General features: G+C 26.5%; 1 protein-coding gene across 1 annotated transcript in view; it reads right to left on the minus strand.

The window, feature by feature from the left end:
- LOC117170884 (Down syndrome cell adhesion molecule-like protein Dscam2) overlaps window positions 1-19,937 on the minus strand; it is a 315,200-nt gene that overhangs the window by 154,548 nt on the left and 140,715 nt on the right. Inside the window, exon 7 of the mRNA XM_033357927.1 lies at window positions 17,119-17,277. Within this exon, the coding sequence (XP_033213818.1) occupies window positions 17,119-17,277 (159 nt within the window). The remainder of the gene's footprint in view (window positions 1-17,118; window positions 17,278-19,937) is intronic.

Genomic DNA, 19,937 nt, shown 5'->3' on the forward strand with positions numbered 1-19,937 from the left:
TTTCAATCCTCATGATTATAAAAAAAAATTGACCAGAGAACTTTTTTTTGGCACAATTACCTTTAATGCGAAACTGAATAAAAATTTTTAATCATGATATCAACATTTATTACTTTTAAATTATAAGTTTACTATCATATTTTTTATTCAGAATTTAGTTCCCTTGCTTAGAAATTCTACTATTTGGTTGAAAATTGAACTAATTTGCTAAAAATTTGTTTTCTCTTTGTTAAACAATAATGTTTTTTAAATACAAATTTGAGTATTATATTTTTTGATTGTAAATTGATCCTTTTCAGTTAAAATTTCAATTATGAAATTTTTGTAGCGAATTTCTTTCTTATGGTTCAAAATTCAAGTATTGGGTAGAAACTTGAACTTTCAAAGCATTTATTTCCTGGGTAAAAGGTTTCAATTTTTTTAAAATTAGTTCTTTTTGGCTTAAAAATTAAAATTCTAGATTGAAAATTCAGCTAACTGATTCACAGATGAGTACATTTGGAAACAATTAATTTAATTAGTTGAAAATCTACCTTTTTCCTTGAAAATTTAACTATTTTGTTGACGACTCAACTACTTTGTTAAGAACTAGTTTGTAAATCAAAATTGATCTTTTTTGGCAGAGTTGCGTTTTTCTGTTATTAAAAAGGCAACTATTTAGTTAAATGTAAATCCTTTTTGATTGAGTTTTAAATTTTTTGATGAAAATTTGAACTTTTTGGTTGAAATGAACTATTCTTTATTAAAAATTCTAAAAAAATTTTGTTGAAATATCAACTATTACATTTTGCTTAAGAATTCATTTTTTCCTTTACATTTAATTATTTTAATTGAAAATTAAAATCTCTTTTTGTTGAAATATCAACTATTATATATATTGTTAAAAATTTCTATTAGCAGGCGGAAAATCAACAGTTTCGTTAAAATTTGCATCCTCTCTTGACTGAAAAATCTTTCCTGTTTTAAAATTTAACTCATATTTTAAAAATTTGTCTCTTAGAAGATTTTGTTTTTATTATTAAGGATGCACAGTTTTTTTAAAAATGAGTCATCTTGTTGATTAAGTTCGACTGTTTTTTATTTCAAATTAAATTTATTTTCTGATTAAAATATCAATTGTTATATTTTTTTTAGAAATTTCTACGTTCGATAAAAAAATTAACGGTTTTGTAGAAAACTTGTCTTTAGTGTTAAACATTCTAGTATTTTTGTAGAAAATTCAATAATTTTGTTTAGCAAAATTTTCCCTTGACTGAAAACTTAAGTCTAATTTTGAAAAGTCATATCTTTGTTTTAAAGAATTAGTTCTCTTGCTAGAATTTTTTTATTGCTAAAAAGTCAACTGTTTAATTAAAAAAAACCAGTTTGTTTGAGGTTTCAATTTGTTTGTACAAAATTCTTTTTCTTCGGTTAATTCATCAGTTTCAAAATTAGTAGTTAAAAATACAACTGGTTGATAATTCATCTCTTTATGTGCAAAATTATTTCTTTCGTAATGGAAATTTAACTATTTTTTAAAAAATAAAATATATTTCGACTCAAAATTAATTTTATTTAACAGAATTTACTCCCCTGTCATTCCTATTTTTGTAAATCAAACTATTTGCCCTGTTTTAAAACCATTCTGGGTTTCAAAATTTGTTGAAAGATTAGGATTTGTATAATTTGTGTTTCATTTCAGGCACTTACTAAGTAAAATTGAACAAAATTGCGTTGAAAGAAGAGATGAGTTTTTGTATTTTTGACGGCAACCTGAGGGACTGAAGCTTGGTGTCATGATCTGTGAGGAAAAAGAGGAGGGATAGAAAAATTCTTCTTAAAAGCGTCACGTAATTTTTGAACGTTCCCTTTATCAAATTAGCGAAGCTTTTAAAAATTCCACCTTCCAGTAATGAAACTTAATGAAAAAGAAAGCTCTGGAGGAAAAAAGGAATTACAGGAAGTAATTAAAACAACGACCTGAAGCGGAAATGGAGCGCCAGAAATAAAGGTGTTAATTTAAAAAAAAAAACACTTTATTTCTTGGTGTTTGATGTTGCTTGTCGGATTTTCCAGGCTGGTGCTCGTACGTTTTTATGCACGCCTTTTAGTAACGCCCTTAACGTTCCATATGCCGTTGTAGAAAATCGAATGGCGAGCTCTTTCGAAGCAAGACTAGGCAACCCCATAAAACGACGGTGTAAAAGCAGGTTTAAGGTTATGCGGTCGCGCTAGAAGGTAGAAGGTAAAATTCTTGAGGTAATGTCATTCTAGCTAGAGGAAGATATCTTCCTCGTACGTGTGCTTAAGATGAGAAAACTAGATTGAGTATCAGAGCACCAAAAAAATAAGAAGACGAGAAAAGTATATTTCTTCATTTTATTAAAAATTTAATCATATAAAACATTCTGTCAAACTCAAATTCTTTTTGAATATTTATTGTGTTAATTCAAAGCATTAAATTTTGACAGTTTGCCATTGGAAACAATCAACCCTTTCTCGTCTGCAATTGAAAGTACCGATCAAATTTTTTGATTTAAGTTGAAATATTTAGAAGTGGAATCAATAAATTTCTGATAAATTTCGAATAAAAGGAATGAAGATTGAATGTTTTCCAATTGTGAGAAATAGAGTTCGATTCCTTTCCTTTCAGAATCAATGAAGTTTAAACGTTTTTCATTTGGAAGTAATGAAATTTGACTGTTTTACAAATAAAAGCAAAAAATTTGATTGTTTTCCAATTAGAAATAATGAAGTTTGATTAGTTTGCAATCAAAAAGAATAAATTTTGATTGGTTTTCAATAGGAAGGTGTAAACTTTTATTGTTTTCATTCAGAAGCAATGAGGTTTTATTGTCTTTCGGTTGGCAGAAATCAAATTTGATTTCTTTCAATTTAAAGCAATGAAGTTAGCTTATTTCAGTAATTTCTAATTGGAAACAATCAAAATTTTTTTTTAATTGAAAGCGATACAACTGGCTTGCTTTAAAATTAGAAGAAATAACATTCTTCTATTTTTCAGATAAGTGCAATAAATTTTCATTACTTTATAGTCAGAAGCAATAGAAGTAGATTTTTTCGTAAATGCAGCAATGGAAGTAGAGTTTTTCGAAATTGCAGCAATGGAATTAAATTGATTTCCAATTGGAAACAATGAAGTTTGATTGGTTTATAATAAAAAACAATAAATTTAGAAATAATTCTAATTGTAATAGATAAATGTATAAAATAAAATGCAACTTAATATTCTTTAATTAAAATAAATTAATTCTTAGGGACTACCAATTGGAAGCAATTAAAATTGATTTATAATCAATTAAAAGTAATGTCAATTGATTGCCTTTCAATTGAAAATAACAAAATTTGATTGATTTCTAATTAAAAGAAATAAAGTTTGATTGTCTTACAACAGGCAGGAATGAACTTTTATTGTTTTTCTGTGGAAGCAATGTAATTTTATTGTTTTTGATTTGGCAGAAATCGAGTTTGATTACTTTCAATTTAAAGCAATGAAGTTTGCTTGTTTTAATAATTTCTAATTGAAAACCGTGAAACTTTTTTTTAAATTGGAAGCGATACAATTGGCTTCTTTTGAAATTAAAAGAAATAAAACTTGACTATTGTTCGAATAAGAGCAATAAATTTTGGTTGTTTTTCAATTAGGAGTATTGGAATTTGATTGCTTTTCAAATAAAAGCAACCAAATTCGATTATTTTCCAATGGGAAATAATTATGATTTATTGCTTTTAAATGGAAGAAATGAAGTTACATTCGTTTCGAATCGGAAGGAAATAACTTTCTTTTTTATTTTGAAGTTATAAAGGTTTTTTGTTTTTTTATTTGTCAACAAGCAAGTTTGACTAATTTCCATTCAAAGTATTGAAGTTTGATTTTCATAGTAGTTTTTGATGGAAAACAATAGAAGTTAATCATTTTCAGTTGAAAGCAATACAACTGAACTATTTTTAAACTAGAAGCAATCAAATTTGCATGTTTTTCAGATGAAAGCAATAAAGTTTGATCACTTTCTAATCGGGACAACAAATTTGTATTGTTTCCTATGTCAAGCAATACATTTTTCATTGTTTTTTTTTTCAATTAAAATCAATTAGGTATAGTTTTTTCAGATAAACGCAATAGCATTATTTTGTTTCTTAATGAAAACAATGAGATTTTCTAGTTTCCCAATTGTAAGCAAAGAAGCAAGTGAAGGCAATAAAATTCAAGTATCTGAGAGATGAAATCAATGAAATTTTATCGTTCTCTAATCAGAAGCAATACATTTTGAAATTAAGTATCATTAAATTAGAGTCAATTACGTTTGAGCGGTTACTGATTGAAAGCAATGAAACCAAATTTTGTCTAATCGTAATGACTAATGAAATCATGAAAATTAATAATGCAAAAGAAATTGTTTTAAAATTAAAAGCTATCAAATTTAATTCTTTTCCCATTTGGATGTCACATAAATTAATTGTATTTCAATTGGCAGCAATGCATTGAGCTTTAATTAGGAAGCAAGGAAGATTTATTGTTTTCCAATTATGAGTAATCAATTGTTTTCGTTTTTCAATCAGAATTGATCAAATTTAAATATTATCCTGTCCTTAAATCATAATAAATGACTTTTGAGTGACTTCTAATTAAAAGCAACTAAAGTTGATCTTTTTTCAAATAAAGGCAATACATTTGTAATTTTTTTTTAATTGAAACTAATACAATTTGATTATTTTCCAAATCAAAGCAATATAAGTTGTTTTTTTTTCATTTAGAAGCAATACAATATGAGCTTTTTCCAATTGAAAGCAATGCCATCAGTTCCTTTCTCAGTTAAAAGCAATAATGTACTTTATTAAGAAAAACAACGAAGCAGTGAATTTTTATTGCTTATCAGTGTAGAGCAAAAAGAGAATTATTTTCCAAATTGAAAAAATAGATTTTTATTGTTTTTAAATTAGAATCAATGAAATTTGATTGTTTTCCGAATGAAAGCAATGAAACTTGATTTTATTTAAATTAAGAGAAAAAAAACTTGGCTTTATTCAAATTAAAGCAATAAATTTTCATTTTATTTGGAATCCATGTGATTTAAAATTATTCCAAATGAAAGCAATAAATTTGGTTGTATTGGGAAGTAATGAATTTAATTTTAAGAAATGAATTGCAAGTGAATTCTAATTGGAAGTAATTAAACCTCATAGTTCGCAATTGGAAAATAATTAAGTTCCATTGTTTTTAGTGACAAGAAATAAAGGTTGATTTATTTCCTGTTGAAGAGTAATAAAGTTTTATTGTTTTTAGTTGGAAGCAATACATTTGGTTAGTGTTCTAAGTGGTTCCCCTTTTAATTAGAAGTAAGAAATTTTGTTTCCCAATTTTAAACAATAAAGCAATGGATTTTTATCGCATACTAGTCTAAAAAATAAAATAGGAATGCTCCACAATTGGATGCACTACATTTTCATTGTTTTTGAATTCAAATCAATAAAATTTTATTTGTTCGCAATTGCAAGCAAGGTTTTTATTACTTATTTTATTTTGAATGACTAAAATTTTATTGTATTGCAATTGGTAGCAACAAATTTTCATTTTTTTAACATGGAAGTAAGAAGATTTGATTATTTTTCAATAATAGACAATAAAATGTGATTGCTTCTTAATAGAGAACAATCCAGTTCAATTGTTTTGTCATTGAAATGAACACAAATTGACTGTTTCCCATTAGAATCAATCCATTTTGATTTTTTTTTCTAATTGTGCCCAATAGAGTGTGATAGTTTCTAGTTGTAATAAATAATGTTGAAATGAGCTTTAATTTTAAGCAATAAAGTGAAAATTCCTACCAATAGAAATCAATAAATTTTGATTTTAATTTTTCAATTAGAAGCAATAAAATTTGATTGCTTTTATTAGAAGCATCACCATTCTATTGATTTTTAATTAGAAGCAATACATTTTTTTACCTAAAAGCTATACGGTTCTTTCTTTAATTGGAAGCAATAAAGTTGGACTTGTTTTAGGAAAGCAATAGATTTTGATTGATTTCCAGATTGAGGAAGTAATGTTTGATTGCTTTCTAGCTTAAAGCTGTAAATTTGTATGATATGCAGTGGAAAGTAATATAAAGTTCTTAGGTTTTCGAATTAAAATCAATAAACTAGACTCGTTTCTCAACAAAGGCAAAAAAATTTGTTTCCCAATTGTAAGCAACCCAGTTTGAATTTTTACCAACCAAAAGCAATAAAGTTTAAATAGTACCCAATGAAGAGAAAAACATTTTTTTTCAAATCAAATCAATACAAGTTTATTGTTATTTGTAGCAATAAGTTTTTTTTTATTTCGAATAAAGGAAACTTTATTGTTTTGCAAGAGGAACCAACGAATCTCCATTTTTCCTATTGAAGTGAATGAAGTTTGTTCAAATTTAAATTATTACCGTTCGTTTTCCAAGTGGAAGCAATTGTTTTATAATTGAAATCAAGAAGCTTTAATTTCTTCACAATTGGAAGCAACGAATTTTAAATGTTTAGCATTTGAAAGCAAAGCATACTCAATTGTTTCCAATAACGAAAATTAGGTTTTGCTTATTCTAAGCTCACAAGAATGAAAAGTTTAATATCTTTTAACTAGATGCCTTTGTTCTCATATTTCAGAAATATCTGTATTTCACGAAAAGTACAATTCTAAAGATTTTTAAAAGCTTCTCATGTAACTCATGTTAGATTATACTCACGAGAAAAATAAGCTTGAAATATCCTGATTGAAATTCCGATATTCTTTAAGTTTCTTTTCCAGAAATATGGAAGATATTTCCTGAATTATAGATGGGATAAAAGTTTACAAATAAACTAGAAAGATTTACTCAATGCCTTGACCTTTCATGCCTCGCTGCCGAGATGAGAAGCAATCTGTAAATCGAAACGACTCTTGTATCAGAGAGACGATGGAAGTACTTTCTTTGTCCGGGACTCTCGAAGTGTAGAAAATAAAAAGTTTAGAAAGCATTGCTTTCAACAAATTGAATTAAAGATGTTAGAAACGGATCCCTATAGAACTCCCGGCAACTCTTACTTTAACAAATCAAATTAGCCCTCCTCCTGGTACAAGTAGCATTCCGTCCTACAAGGTGATTCGGGTTATTGCTTCTTTACATTAATTCAGAGATTAGTAGTTGATCGGCAAAGATTAGAGGCTGAAAATAAAGAAAGAGAGTGGAAGGAGAAAAGATTAGGTCACGAGGCTGTGCGGAAAGTTAGTTCAAAAGCATCTCGTACTTTTTCGCGTTTGAACTTTTACACCTCTATTAAGATTTGAAGGATCGGAAATCAGGAGCGAACGAGCGTTCGAGCAGTAGGCGAGAGTGGGGGTGAAGCGCAGATAACGCGACGAAAGAAAGAACCTCTTTCGTCTGGTTTTCTGCGCGTCATCCCCACTCCTTCCTGCTGGTCGAGCGCTCGTTCGGTCCTGCTTTCTGAGCCTTAAATTGTCACGTTTATCGACAATTTCGACACTCATATCCAGATAATTAATATAATTTTGTGTTAAAATTATCTGTAATGTTTAATTAAAATATTCCGTTTGCACTATGTAATTACATATGCTGTAATGCTGAATTTCTCGATAAACGTGGAGAAATTGGTGCAAACTAGTGATAAGCTGAAGATTGGCAGACAGGTTAGAAGATTTTTTACTTATCTTTGTCAGACTTTTTGAAAAATTTGAGTAAAAATCGTGGGCGATAGTTTATTTTTATTGGCAAATGCACACAGGTTAGAGTCACACAGAAAGAATACTATTATGTATGTACATTTTTTTTTATAAGTATACAACGGGTGAATGCAAAAGGTCTTCAGTCAACAGTTTTATTTTAGCTAAATAGTTTTATCTTTTATGCTAGTTTCTTTGCCTTGAGATTGAATGTTTAGAATTCAAAGAAATAAAGTTTAGATGCTTTCAAAATGGAAGCAATGTAATTTTGTTGTTTTTCAATTCGAATCAATGCACTTTGGTTTAACATTTCCATAATTTTAAGCATTACAAATTCAATTTTTTCCAAACGTTAGCACATATAGCCAAGGTTTTCACATTGAAGCGTTAAAATTCAAATTTTTTACAATTGAAAGCTCCGAAAGTAGAACCGAACGAGCGCTGGAGCAGTAGACAGGAGTGGGATTGATGCGCAAAAAACACATTGAAAGAGAGAACGACCTCTCGTCGCGTGTTCTGCTCATCATCCCTACTTCTACTTACTGCTCGAGCTCTTGTTCGGTTTTACTTTGACAGCCTTTATTTGTAAACATTATATATTAAATTTTTTCGAATAGGCAGAATCAGTGTTTAATTTTCCCTTAATTATAAAAATCAAAATTTGAATTATAATTTCTAAGATTTTAAGTATTGAATAATCGTATATTTCTAATTGGAAGAAAGTAAATTTTATTTTTTCCTAATTTAAACAAATTGGATTTTATTTTCTCAAACTGGAAGAATTGAAGCTTTAATATAAGAAGGTTTAAGTATTACAATTAAAATTTTGCGAATTAAACTCATTTTAGTTTTATTTTGCTACAATCTGAAGCTTTAGAAATTAAATTTTTGGGAATGGTGGAATTTATGATAAAATGTTCTAAAATTAAATAGTACAGATTTAAATATTCAACAATTTAAGAATGAATTATAATTGATTTTCCAATAAGAAGAAGTGAAGTTGGATTTATAAAAAGTTTAATTATTGAAATTAAAATCTTTTCCAATTTTAAGCATTAAAAATGATTTTTTTTAAATGCACGCATTTGAAATTAAATATTTTGAGGTACAAGCGTTCAATTTAAAAATTAGTTTGCAGGAAAAATACTAAATATTTAAAATGCTCTACTTCAAATATCTTGCATTTGATTTTTCTTTAATTTGAAGCATCAAAATAAAAAAAATTTCCAATCCGATTAAAAGAAATTCAAATATTTTAAGATTAAATCATTAAAGTTTTAATGTTTTTTAAGTTGAAAAAATGAAGCTTGAATGTTCTTTAATTTGAAGCAACTCAGTTTCATTATTTTCAAATTGGACTCAAATTGAGTATGAATATTTTCCAATTAGAAGTGACTGTTTTACAATTAGAAGAAATGCATTTTGCTTGTTTACTAATGGAAATAAATAAAGCTTGAAGATATTTCAATTGGAAGCAGTAAAGTTTGATTTTTTTAAAGTTGAATTAATCCTGATCAATTGGAATCAATGATGATTCACTGTTTGTAATTAGGAGCAGTAGAATTTTATTATTTTACAATAGGAACCACTGAAGTTTGATTCTTTTTAAAATGGAAGCAACAACTTAAGTTTGTTTTTCTATTGTCAGAAATGAAGTTTAAAAATCCATCAATCGAGAGCAATGAAGTTTAGATGTTTCCCAATTGAAAGGAATGCGTTTTCATTATTTTAAAATTCAAAGCAATAACATTTGATTTTCTTCGAATTGAATGCAAATTGGATTCAAATTAGCTTTGGCTGTTTTCAAGTAGGAGCAAGGAATTTTTATTGTCTTACCATTTGAATCAATGAAGTTTACTTGTTTTTCAATTAGAAGATATGCATTTTTTATTTTTATTCAATTTTATTTTATTAAGTTTAGGTATTTTGCATTTCGAAGCAATGAGTTTTGATTATTTCCCAATTGAAATCAATAAAGTTTGCCTGTTTCTAAGTAGGAGCAAGGAATTTGTTTTTTTTTTTTTAATTCAAATCAATGACATTTGATTTTTTTTTTTCAAAGAGAAGCAATGAATTTTTATTGTTATTCAATTTGAATCAATTAAGTTTGAGTGTTTTACTTTTGAAAACAACGGGTTTTTATTTTTTGAAATTGGAATAAATGCAGTTTAACTGTCTTCAAGTCGGAGAAAGAATTTTTATTGTTTTCCAATTTAAATCAATATAGTTTGTTTTTTGTGAGGAGAAGCAAGGCATTTTTATTATTATCCAGTTGGAAGCAACTGATTTTGTTTGTTTCCTAATCAGAAGCAATCAAGTTTGTTTTTTTTCGAAATGAAAGCAACAAAGTTTGTTTTCTTTTCCAATTTCAAGAAACTAAATTAGAAAATTTCTTAAGTGGAAGCAATGAAGTTTAAATGTTTTCCAATTGAAAGTTGGGAAATTTCAATACTTACAAATTGTGAGCAATTGGAAAAAGTAAAATTTAGACTCTCTCGAATTTTGAGGATTCTAATTAAATTTGTTTCCATTCAGAACCATTGAAGTTTTAACATTTTCAAACTGAAGGCATTTGAATCTCAAAAGTTATTTAATATATTTTTCGCTGAAAAAATCATTTTTAAATACACTACCCTCAGATATTATTTGCCCGGCTAGTGTGAGTGATGCTCAAAATCATTGCTGATTTTAAAACGTGATTACTCGCTCAAAAAAAAGGTAAGAAACTTTTTTTTTAACATTAAAAAGCTTATGAAATTTTGCGGCGAATAAACTCTAAAATATTCAAGAATTTCTCGAAGTTTGTATATTGACTTTAACTAATGGCATAACCTTCAAAAAAATTGCACACAATCTAAAATTAACACCATAATGCCTTTGAAGTCCTAAGAGAAATTCAAGCCAATAAAAAACTTTAAATCGTGCTGGATTCCTAAAATATGACTAGAAATGTCCAAGTATGTTTGCGTCGAGATTCAGGCATGCTTGGACATTTTTAGTCATATCTTTGGAACCCCTTATTATTTTTGAAGCTTTGTAGGCTTGAATTAAAAATAAGATAAAAGGCATTGTATGGTATTAATTAAAATTTTTGCAGTATCTTTCCTAAGTCATACCACGAGTGGACGTCAAGGTACAAAATTCGAAAAATTCTGAATTCTTTTTAACTTCTCACGACAGACATTCTTTTGAAACAGTGAAAAATATCTATATTGTGATTTAACCGGGTAGATAATTTCGAGCGTGTACATCCACTTTTCAGATAATAAATAGGATTGAATTCTGATTTCCCCTTTTTGCATGAGTGATTTTCATTGAAATAGTGGATTAATTATTCTTTTTGTATTTTAGAGTCACTCTACCTGATTAAATTTTGCTATCCACCCGGTATGTATACAGTAGCTGTGAGCGAGCGCGTGCAGGTTAGTTGCTTGAGCGATGCAGTGAATTGCGGTGCTCTGTGCGCAGGATTTCTCTATTCGCGTCGAATCATTAAGATCGAGATTGAAGCTCTAAGGAATACGAAATTCAATTTCCGATGCCGACATCGGAAAATAAGAGAAGATCGGCGTTGAGAAGCTCTTCTAGTGATATCAAAGGAGTGCATCTTCTAGAATGCTGGGAAAATTATTTTCAGGCTCGCCAAAATCTAAACATTCAAACGCGATAAAACTGACAGATAATAACTTCCCACGCGGAAATTCCCATTTGCAATCTAAATCCTAAATCACGCCAACGAAACTATCGCCATTTACAAAAATCCTGTCAGCATTTTTTCTTTTAAAAGAAAATTTGAAATTTTCTACACATTAATATTCGAGGAGTGAATAAATTGAACCTTGAATAATTGGTAGAGTGAACCAAATTTTGTTTGGTTTTCTTATTCCATCATTATATTTTTGAGCCACTCTATATTTGTTCCTAACCTTAGGGGACATCCATAAATTACGGGATAGGGTTCAGGAAAATGTTATGGTTAAAAATTATAGTTTATAACGTTAAAGTCGAGTTATTATTTAATATAATGCTAACTTGTAATAAAGTTATGAAGATTTCATATCTGAATTAATACATTAGTATTTTGACTTTTTTAGTTCATATAAACAAAAAATATCCATAAAAATGAGAAATAAATAGTTTTTGCCCAATCTTTTAAGTTACTAATACCCGTAGAATCATGCACAACTTTTTAAGTTTTTCGGAATAAGTATAGGCATTTAAAAAGATTTTAAGAGATTAAAGAAGATTTATGAGATTTTAAACGTCTCAGAAGATTTTTCAAAGAATTTAAGCCGATTTGGCCGGATTTTATAAGATTTTCAAATAATTCAATAATTTTAAAGGAGACTTGTTTATTTAGTTTGATAAATAAGAAATCAAAATATTTCATAAAACTTCAAATATCTAAAAGGAATTAAAGTAAAATTATCAGATTTTATGACATTTTGCGAGATTTAGAGCATTCATCAACAGGAAATTAGAAATTCAAGGTAATTCAAAGATTTAATAAGATATTCAAAATTTTAAACTAGTAGAAAAGATGATCAAAAGTTTGAAATATTTGAAAGAATCATAAAGATTAAAAAAAAATACTAAATATTCTAAGAAATTTCTAAAAATTTCAAGAATTTGAAGAGATTTCAAATTATTTCAAAGGATTTTAAAGATTGTAAATTCTCTTTAAAGATTCAGAGGAGCTTTAAAGATAATCATGATAATATCTATTTAAAAAAAAAATTAGGGTATTTTCACGGATTCCAAGTAATTTTGAAATTATTAAAAAATTTTTAAAAAAGCTCTTAATAAGGCATTTCATAAAAATTCTAGGATCTCAAAGGATTTTATAGAACTTCCAATTTTTCCAGTGGTTTAAAGGAATTTCAAGGAATTTCATCAGATTTCATTGAATTCCACGGAATTTTATAGTATTTTAATGAAATTACCAAGAGCTCATTCACAAAAATTTAGGGATTTCAAATAATTTCAGAGCGTTTTAAGAAATTTTCAAATATTTAGAAAAATTTTCAAGATTTTGGAAAATTTAAAAAGACTCCAAAGAATTTTAATAGATTTCAAGAAATTAAAAATATGCCATCATGTTTCAAAGGATATCAGTCATTTTAGGGTATTTTGAAAGATTACGTAGCATTTTTAATAGCTTTACAAAATTTCGAGAGATTCAAAAATATTTCGAAGAATGTTTAATATTTTATGGTATTTTTAAACAAATTTTATAAGGTTTTAAAAAAATTTTTAAAAAAATTTCAGAAGATTCAATATGATTTTATGCGTTCAGAAGGATTTTCAATATTTTATCATATTTTAAAGAATTCAAAGGCATTTTTAAAAGATTACAAGAATGTCAAAAAAAAATTCCCGGGATTTTAATGATTTTAAGGGATTTAAAAAAATGTCATGAGGTTTTAAAGAATTTTCTAAATTTCAGAAGATTCGAAAGGATTAAATGGGCCCTATAGTTTCTCAGAAGCTGAAAGGATTTCATAAGATTTCGAATATTTCAAGGAACTGCAAATAATTGAAAGGGACATCTTTCGTGTAACTTGACGGAACTTTATAATATTTTAATGAAATTGCAAAAAATTGATTTATACTAATTGAGAGATTTTAAAAATTCAAAAAAGTTTTTAATATTTTAAGGTATTTTTGAAGATTAACAAAAATTTTTTAATATAAAAGCATTTGGAAGATTCTATGATATTTCGAAAATATTCTAAAGTATTTCAATAGATTTCCAAGTCGTTTCAAAAGTTTTAAAAAATTCCAAGCCTTGAAAGGATTTAAAAGAATTGGAAACAATTTGAAGTATTTTGAAGGTTTCCAAGGAAATTTCAAGAAATAAAAAATACCCGAATTTACGATTTTTTAAATTAATACTAAATAATAAATAATTTACATTTTTCGAAGTTTATCGGGCTAGGCTTAATTGGTTTGAACAGATTACAAGGGATTTGAGAAGATTTTCAGGATTTGCAAACATTTTAAGAGAATTAAACAAAAAATTCCAACGGATCTTAAGGGATTTCTTAATATTTTTATAAATTGCAAAGAATTTATACATACGAATTGATGGATTTCAAAGTATTTGAAAGAATTGCAGAGATTTTCTTATATATCAAGGTATCAAAAAAATGTTAATAATTTAATAGATTGTATGCTATTTTAAAATATTCTAACGAATTTGAATAGATTTCAGAAATTCGAAGCGATTTGAAGTGACGTTAAAGGATTTTAAATCATTTCAATAGGATCCAAGGAATTTTGATGAGAAATGAAAAGATTTCGCAAAATTAAAAACGTTTTGGGATATTTTAAATAATTCCACGCAAGTTCACTAAATATTGCCAGGTATCTAACTTTAAGGTATTTTATTACATTTTAAAGATTTTTTTCAGAATTTATTTATAAAAATTGAGGCATTTTGAAGCTCTTTAAAATTTAAAAAGATTTATTATATTTCCAAATTTTTTAAATTTCAAACGATTTGATAGATCTTTAAATATTTTCAAGCGTTTTAAAAAATTTCAAAAAATACAAGCTTTGCATTGGAATAACTTTAGAAGTAATAAAAAATTCAAAGTTCTTAATTTCATTTAAAAGGTAAGACTCCATCGTTTTTCACAAAAATATTAAGCTATTTTCATAACTTTTCTTTCGATCCTTTTCTGGGGTGAAACTTGGTGCACAAAATTTTAAAATTTCGGAAATACGTGAAAACATACAAACAATTAAATAAAAAGTTATTTATCGTATTTAAAAAATGGTAATATTTATACAAATATTATCTATTTTAATCTTTTTACGGAAGATGAACAAATTGAGGTGGGAGGTTTACCCCAAAAAATAGAAATTCCTATTTTTTACACTTGCAAATCTGAACCACCATATTTTTACAACTTGTTACACAGAGGATATTCTGGATAAAAAATAGGCGAAAATATTATCACGTAATTTATGGATGGCCCTCTAACGAATATCCTAAAAACGAGGGAATTTCACAATCCTTATTTTTGATAGCATACTAACTTAATCCACAATTTGTATATAGTTTCGCCCCAAGCTGTGTTCATAAACAGAGATCGTAAACGTGGCTTACAAACTGCCTTTATGGGGTATAGTGAAAATTGTTATACTCTGAATACGAAGACTAGGTGGATTGATATGCACGGCATATTTACATACACATATTGTTGTTAATGCAGCGTACATGGAATTATGGATTGATGTATGTAAATTCGACAGAGAGGCTGAAAGATGATTTGCGTCAACTTTAGATCGAAATAGGGTCCATATGATGCGACTGTAACGATGCATTAATTAAGGTGAAGCGAAACTTTTGTCAGTTTCCTTTCTGCATCTCATGCATCGATTATCTTTTATGCAGATTGGAATATTGCTGTTTTGTATCAGTTTTTAAATACATTTTTAATATCATCTTTCAGGCTCTATCCTTTTCGATAGATTGCAGAGGACAAATATTTCAAATTTTGTTTTTGAAAGACACGCACAGTAAATCCAGGGATATCAAACCGTTGAGTATCATTCTGATATCTAGCTGATTTAATTATTAATTGATTATTATTTATTAGTTGTAAAAATTCATTCGTATCTGTCGAGTGGCAGTTCTTAAACTTTTTATTGAAAGGCGTAGGCTAGCCATGACTGAGATAATATTTCTGAAACAAGGAATATTTAAAAAATGTTAAACTTCAGAACCATGGAAGTTGATTAATTTTTACTGAAAGTTTTTATTTAGATTTAACTAATTGCGAGGCCTACTTGCAAAAGATGTACAACTTTTTAAAAACAGTAATGTTTCAGAAAACGTTCAATTTACAATAAAATACATTAATTTTAAACAATTACTTAGTTTTTTAACTAAAAAAAAATCGTAACTAAAAATCAAATAAAGTTTAATTTTCAGCAAAAAATTAATTTGAACTAAAAAAATTAAGTTTCAAGAAAATAGTTGAATCAGCGACCAAAAAGATGAATTTACAACATAAATGATGAATCGTTAACCAAAAAATCAATTTTTAACAAAGAACCAATTTTAACCATTTTTTAATAAAATTTTAGTTAAGGTATTAATTTTAAACTAAGGAAATGTATTTTCAACAATATAGCTAAATTTTGAACCAGTGATAAATTTAAAACTAAAATGATACATCATCAAGCAAGCATGAATTAAAAAAAAAAAAGAATTCAACTTTCAAATATTTATTTTTCACAAAATACATAAGTTTTCAACCAAAAGAGTTGAATTTCAAACAGAAAAATCAGTAATAATTTTCAATGTCAGATAAAAAATGAATTTTTAACAGAGAAGTTCAATTTTCAAACTAACTTTTGTTACATTTTCAACTTGAAGATGATACATTTTTAGCTAAAAATGGTATTCTTTCAGTTTAAAATGAAAAATTAATTTTAACAGAAAAAAAGAACTTTAAAAAATTGTTGATTTTTCGACCAAAGAAACCTCTAAAGAAATTAATAAAATTTAAAATAATTAGCTGAATTTTAAACTAAAAAAGATGAATTTTTGACAAAATAGTTTAATTTTCTAATAATAAATAAATTGTTACATTTTTAAGCTAAAACACGAAATTAAATAAAGAAGCATTTGAATTGTCAATAAAAATTTAATTTACAAGAAAATAGTTGTATAGTCAAGAAAAATAATGAATCTTGAAACAACGAAAAAATTTATTTTTTATGAATTATTTTAAATTTAGAAGAAATAGCAGCATGTTTAACCAAAAAGGGTGAATTTTTAACAAAAAGAAAGACTTTGTAATAATTGTTTAAAGATTCAACAAAGTAATAAAATTTTTTACCGAATAAAAGAGGTTAACCTTTTACCTAAAATAGTGGGATGTTTAATACGAAAAGAAAAATTCTCAACTAAAATGATGAAACTTCAACTGAATTGATTAAATTTTCAATTACAAAAATTAATCTCTGCCGCCAAAGAAAATTTTCATCTGATAGACAAAGTGTCAACCAAAGAGGGTAATTTTCAACCAAAGAGATGAATTTTGAACTAAAATTTTGAACCTTGAACAAAAAAAAATCGATTTTTGACAAAACAGTTTAAAATTGAAGAATTTACACTCGACAATTGCTACTCCTGAAAATTCATGACAGATAATTGATCGTTAGAATCGGATCATTCTGATACTCAACTTGAGAATTAAATAAAAAATCTGGAATTTTGATAAAAGCGTTGCATACCATTTTGATCCAATTTCGTTATCTAGTTTTTCAATTGGCATTTACTGTATAGTCATTTAACATTTTTTATTTGTTTTAAAGATGAATGTTTGTCGTTTGCAATCTAATAAAAATTAAACATTATAACAAATTTTTAATCCTAGGAATGATTTAAAAAGTATCAGATGGAGTTGACTTACCTAAAACACGAACTTCGACAGATCGATGGGATGTGAAATTATGTTTATTTCGGGCAGTGCAGGTGTAAGTCCCTTGGTCAGCATTTTGTTGAACAGTATCGATAATTAAAGTACCATTGGAGACCCTCTGTCTCATATTGGTAGGCAGTCTTGATCCATCTGATTTAAACAAAATTTGTCATCAAAATTAAATTTCAGATTTTTTGAGACAATTACCAGGGCGTCAAAGTTAAAGTATTAATGCAAATAACTGATTAGGTTACTGGTAAGTGTGGTCATACTTTAAAGAAAATTATTTAATTTTTTTGTTTCATGAATTAAATTAAAAATTGCGAGAAAGTAAGTTATAAAAAATTCACTGCTGCAGTTGGTAGCGCACCTCGCATGTAATGAGTTTGTTGGTTCAAACCCACCCAGCAGTCCATTTTTAATTTAATAACCAGCATAGATACAAAAAAATGTATATAAAATAAAGCATTCTCTAAAAAAATGATTTGAAAAGAATAAAAATTCAAGAAAAAAGTGAAATAATAGAGAAATACATTTTTTTAAACAAAATTTTTAGGATTTCAAGTCGAAATATATTTTATTTTCAACAAAATAGATCAATTTTTCAAAAAATGTTTGAACCTTTAAACGATCAGAAGATTTCCAACCAAAAAGGATAAATTTTTTATGAAAAATTAATTGGTTGATATTTCAACACAAAAAAAATTAGAATTTTGAATAGAAAACTGTTTAGTTTGGGAAAAAGACGAATGGCCAACAAAATAGTTGAATCTTTAATGAAAGTATAAAATCAAAAATATATATAAATTTTATGTATATTTGCAACTCTAATGATTAATTTTCAACTTAAAAATGGAACCAGAAACAAATTAGTTAATCTCTTAACTAAGTAGCTAAATTTTCACTTACAAATTATACATTATAAACGTTAAATATAAAATTTTATATTTCCAAAAAAAGAAATTACAATTTTTAATGAAAAAACAATTCAATACAAAATAAAATGCGAATTTTTAACACAATAGTTTAATGAATTTTTATAAATGAAAGAAGAAATAAAAAAATGTCAGTCCCCCAATATGAATATGTAAGAAAAAGTTAATTTTCAATTAAATTGATGAATTTGCAAGTGAAATGGTGAATATTCAAATACAAAAAATTAATTTTTAATAGAGTCGTTTGACTCACAATTGAATTTTGATCTAAAAAGTATTTTAATTTTAAATAAAAAGCAATTGAATTTAATAAAATAGACAAATTGTTTAGAAAACAGTCAAATTTTCAACAGAACAGTCGTTTTCTAAGAAGGGAATAACGTTTAAAAATATATATTATTATATTATAAATCAAAAACAGTTAAATTTTCAAGCCAAACAGAAAAATTGTTTGGAGAATAGTAGAATTTACAATAAAAAATATAAATTTTTAGCAAAAAACTAATTTTCGATCAAAGTGCTGGATCTTGAACTAATTAAATGTTAGATTAATTTTTAAAAAAAGTAGTGAATCTTCAAACACAAAAAAGAAATTTTTTACAAAGTGATTCGACTCACCACCAAGGAGTTGAATTTTTAACCCAAAAGTATTTTAATTCTGAATAAGAAAAACTTAATTCAACGAAAAAGACGAATTAGAAAAAAACAGTTGATAATAAAATTAATAACAAAATGACACAACTCTCAACAAAATAATAACATTTTCAATATAATAGTTGTATCCGTAAATACATAGTTTATTTTTAGACCCAGAAATATTTATTTTTAACCAAATAGCTTAATTCACAAAAAAAAGAATTGAATTTTCAACTGAACAGTTGCAGTTACAACCAAATGGTTTAACTCTTGGACAAAAGTGCCAATTTAAAACAATGTAGTTGCGTTTTGGACCTATAGAGATGAATTTTAAACTAAATAGTCGAATTTTGAAACAAAAAGGAATTAGCTTTCTACCAAAAAAATTTGCAAGAAAAAAGGATTGGTTTTTATTGCAAAATATCACGGTTAATATTTAAAGAAATATGAATTTTCAACCAAGAACATTAATTTTAACCAAATACTTGGATTTTCTACGAAAATAATGGAATTTTCAATTCGAAATACAAATGGCCAACCATGTAATTCAATTCTCATACTAAGTAAACGCTTTTTGATGAAATAGTTGTATTTTCATTGAAAATCAATTAATTCTCAACAGAATATATTCTAAATAGTAGATGTTTTAATCAAAGAGTATTTTTATTTAAAATTTGAAACAGTTGAATTAAAACAAAAAGGAGAGAAAAAAAGCATTAAAAAAGAAATATTTTAAAGTAAATACAGAAAAAATATAACAAAATTCTTAAACTTACAAAAGACCAAAAATAATTTTTAATAAAACAGTCAAATTTTTCAGCCAAGAAGACGAATTTGTAACAAAGCAAGAAGCAAAATTTTTAACTAAAAGTGATTAATTTTCAAACAAAAGTGGAATATTTCAATTTGTATTAAAAAAATTGATTTTTGACAACAACGAAAAAAAAAATTTCAAGAGAACAGTAAACTTTCAATCAATTGGTGTGCTGTTCAAATAATACAATCAATTTTTAAACAATTTAGTCCAACTTTTAACTAAGTAGTCTAATTTTCGATCCAGATTAATTTTGGATCAAAAAGGATGAACTTACATAAAAATACACACATTTTGAAACTAAAAATTAAATTTAAAACTGAGAATTATTAAGTTTTAATCAAAAATGGAGTATTGAAATTTAGGGCTAAAAAAATTAATCCAAAAAGACGAATTTTCTATAAAAAAGTAGGAATATTTAACGA

The sequence above is a fragment of the Belonocnema kinseyi genome, chromosome 4, assembly GCF_010883055.1.
Source record: "Belonocnema kinseyi isolate 2016_QV_RU_SX_M_011 chromosome 4, B_treatae_v1, whole genome shotgun sequence".
Lineage (NCBI taxonomy): Eukaryota > Metazoa > Arthropoda > Insecta > Hymenoptera > Cynipidae > Belonocnema > Belonocnema kinseyi.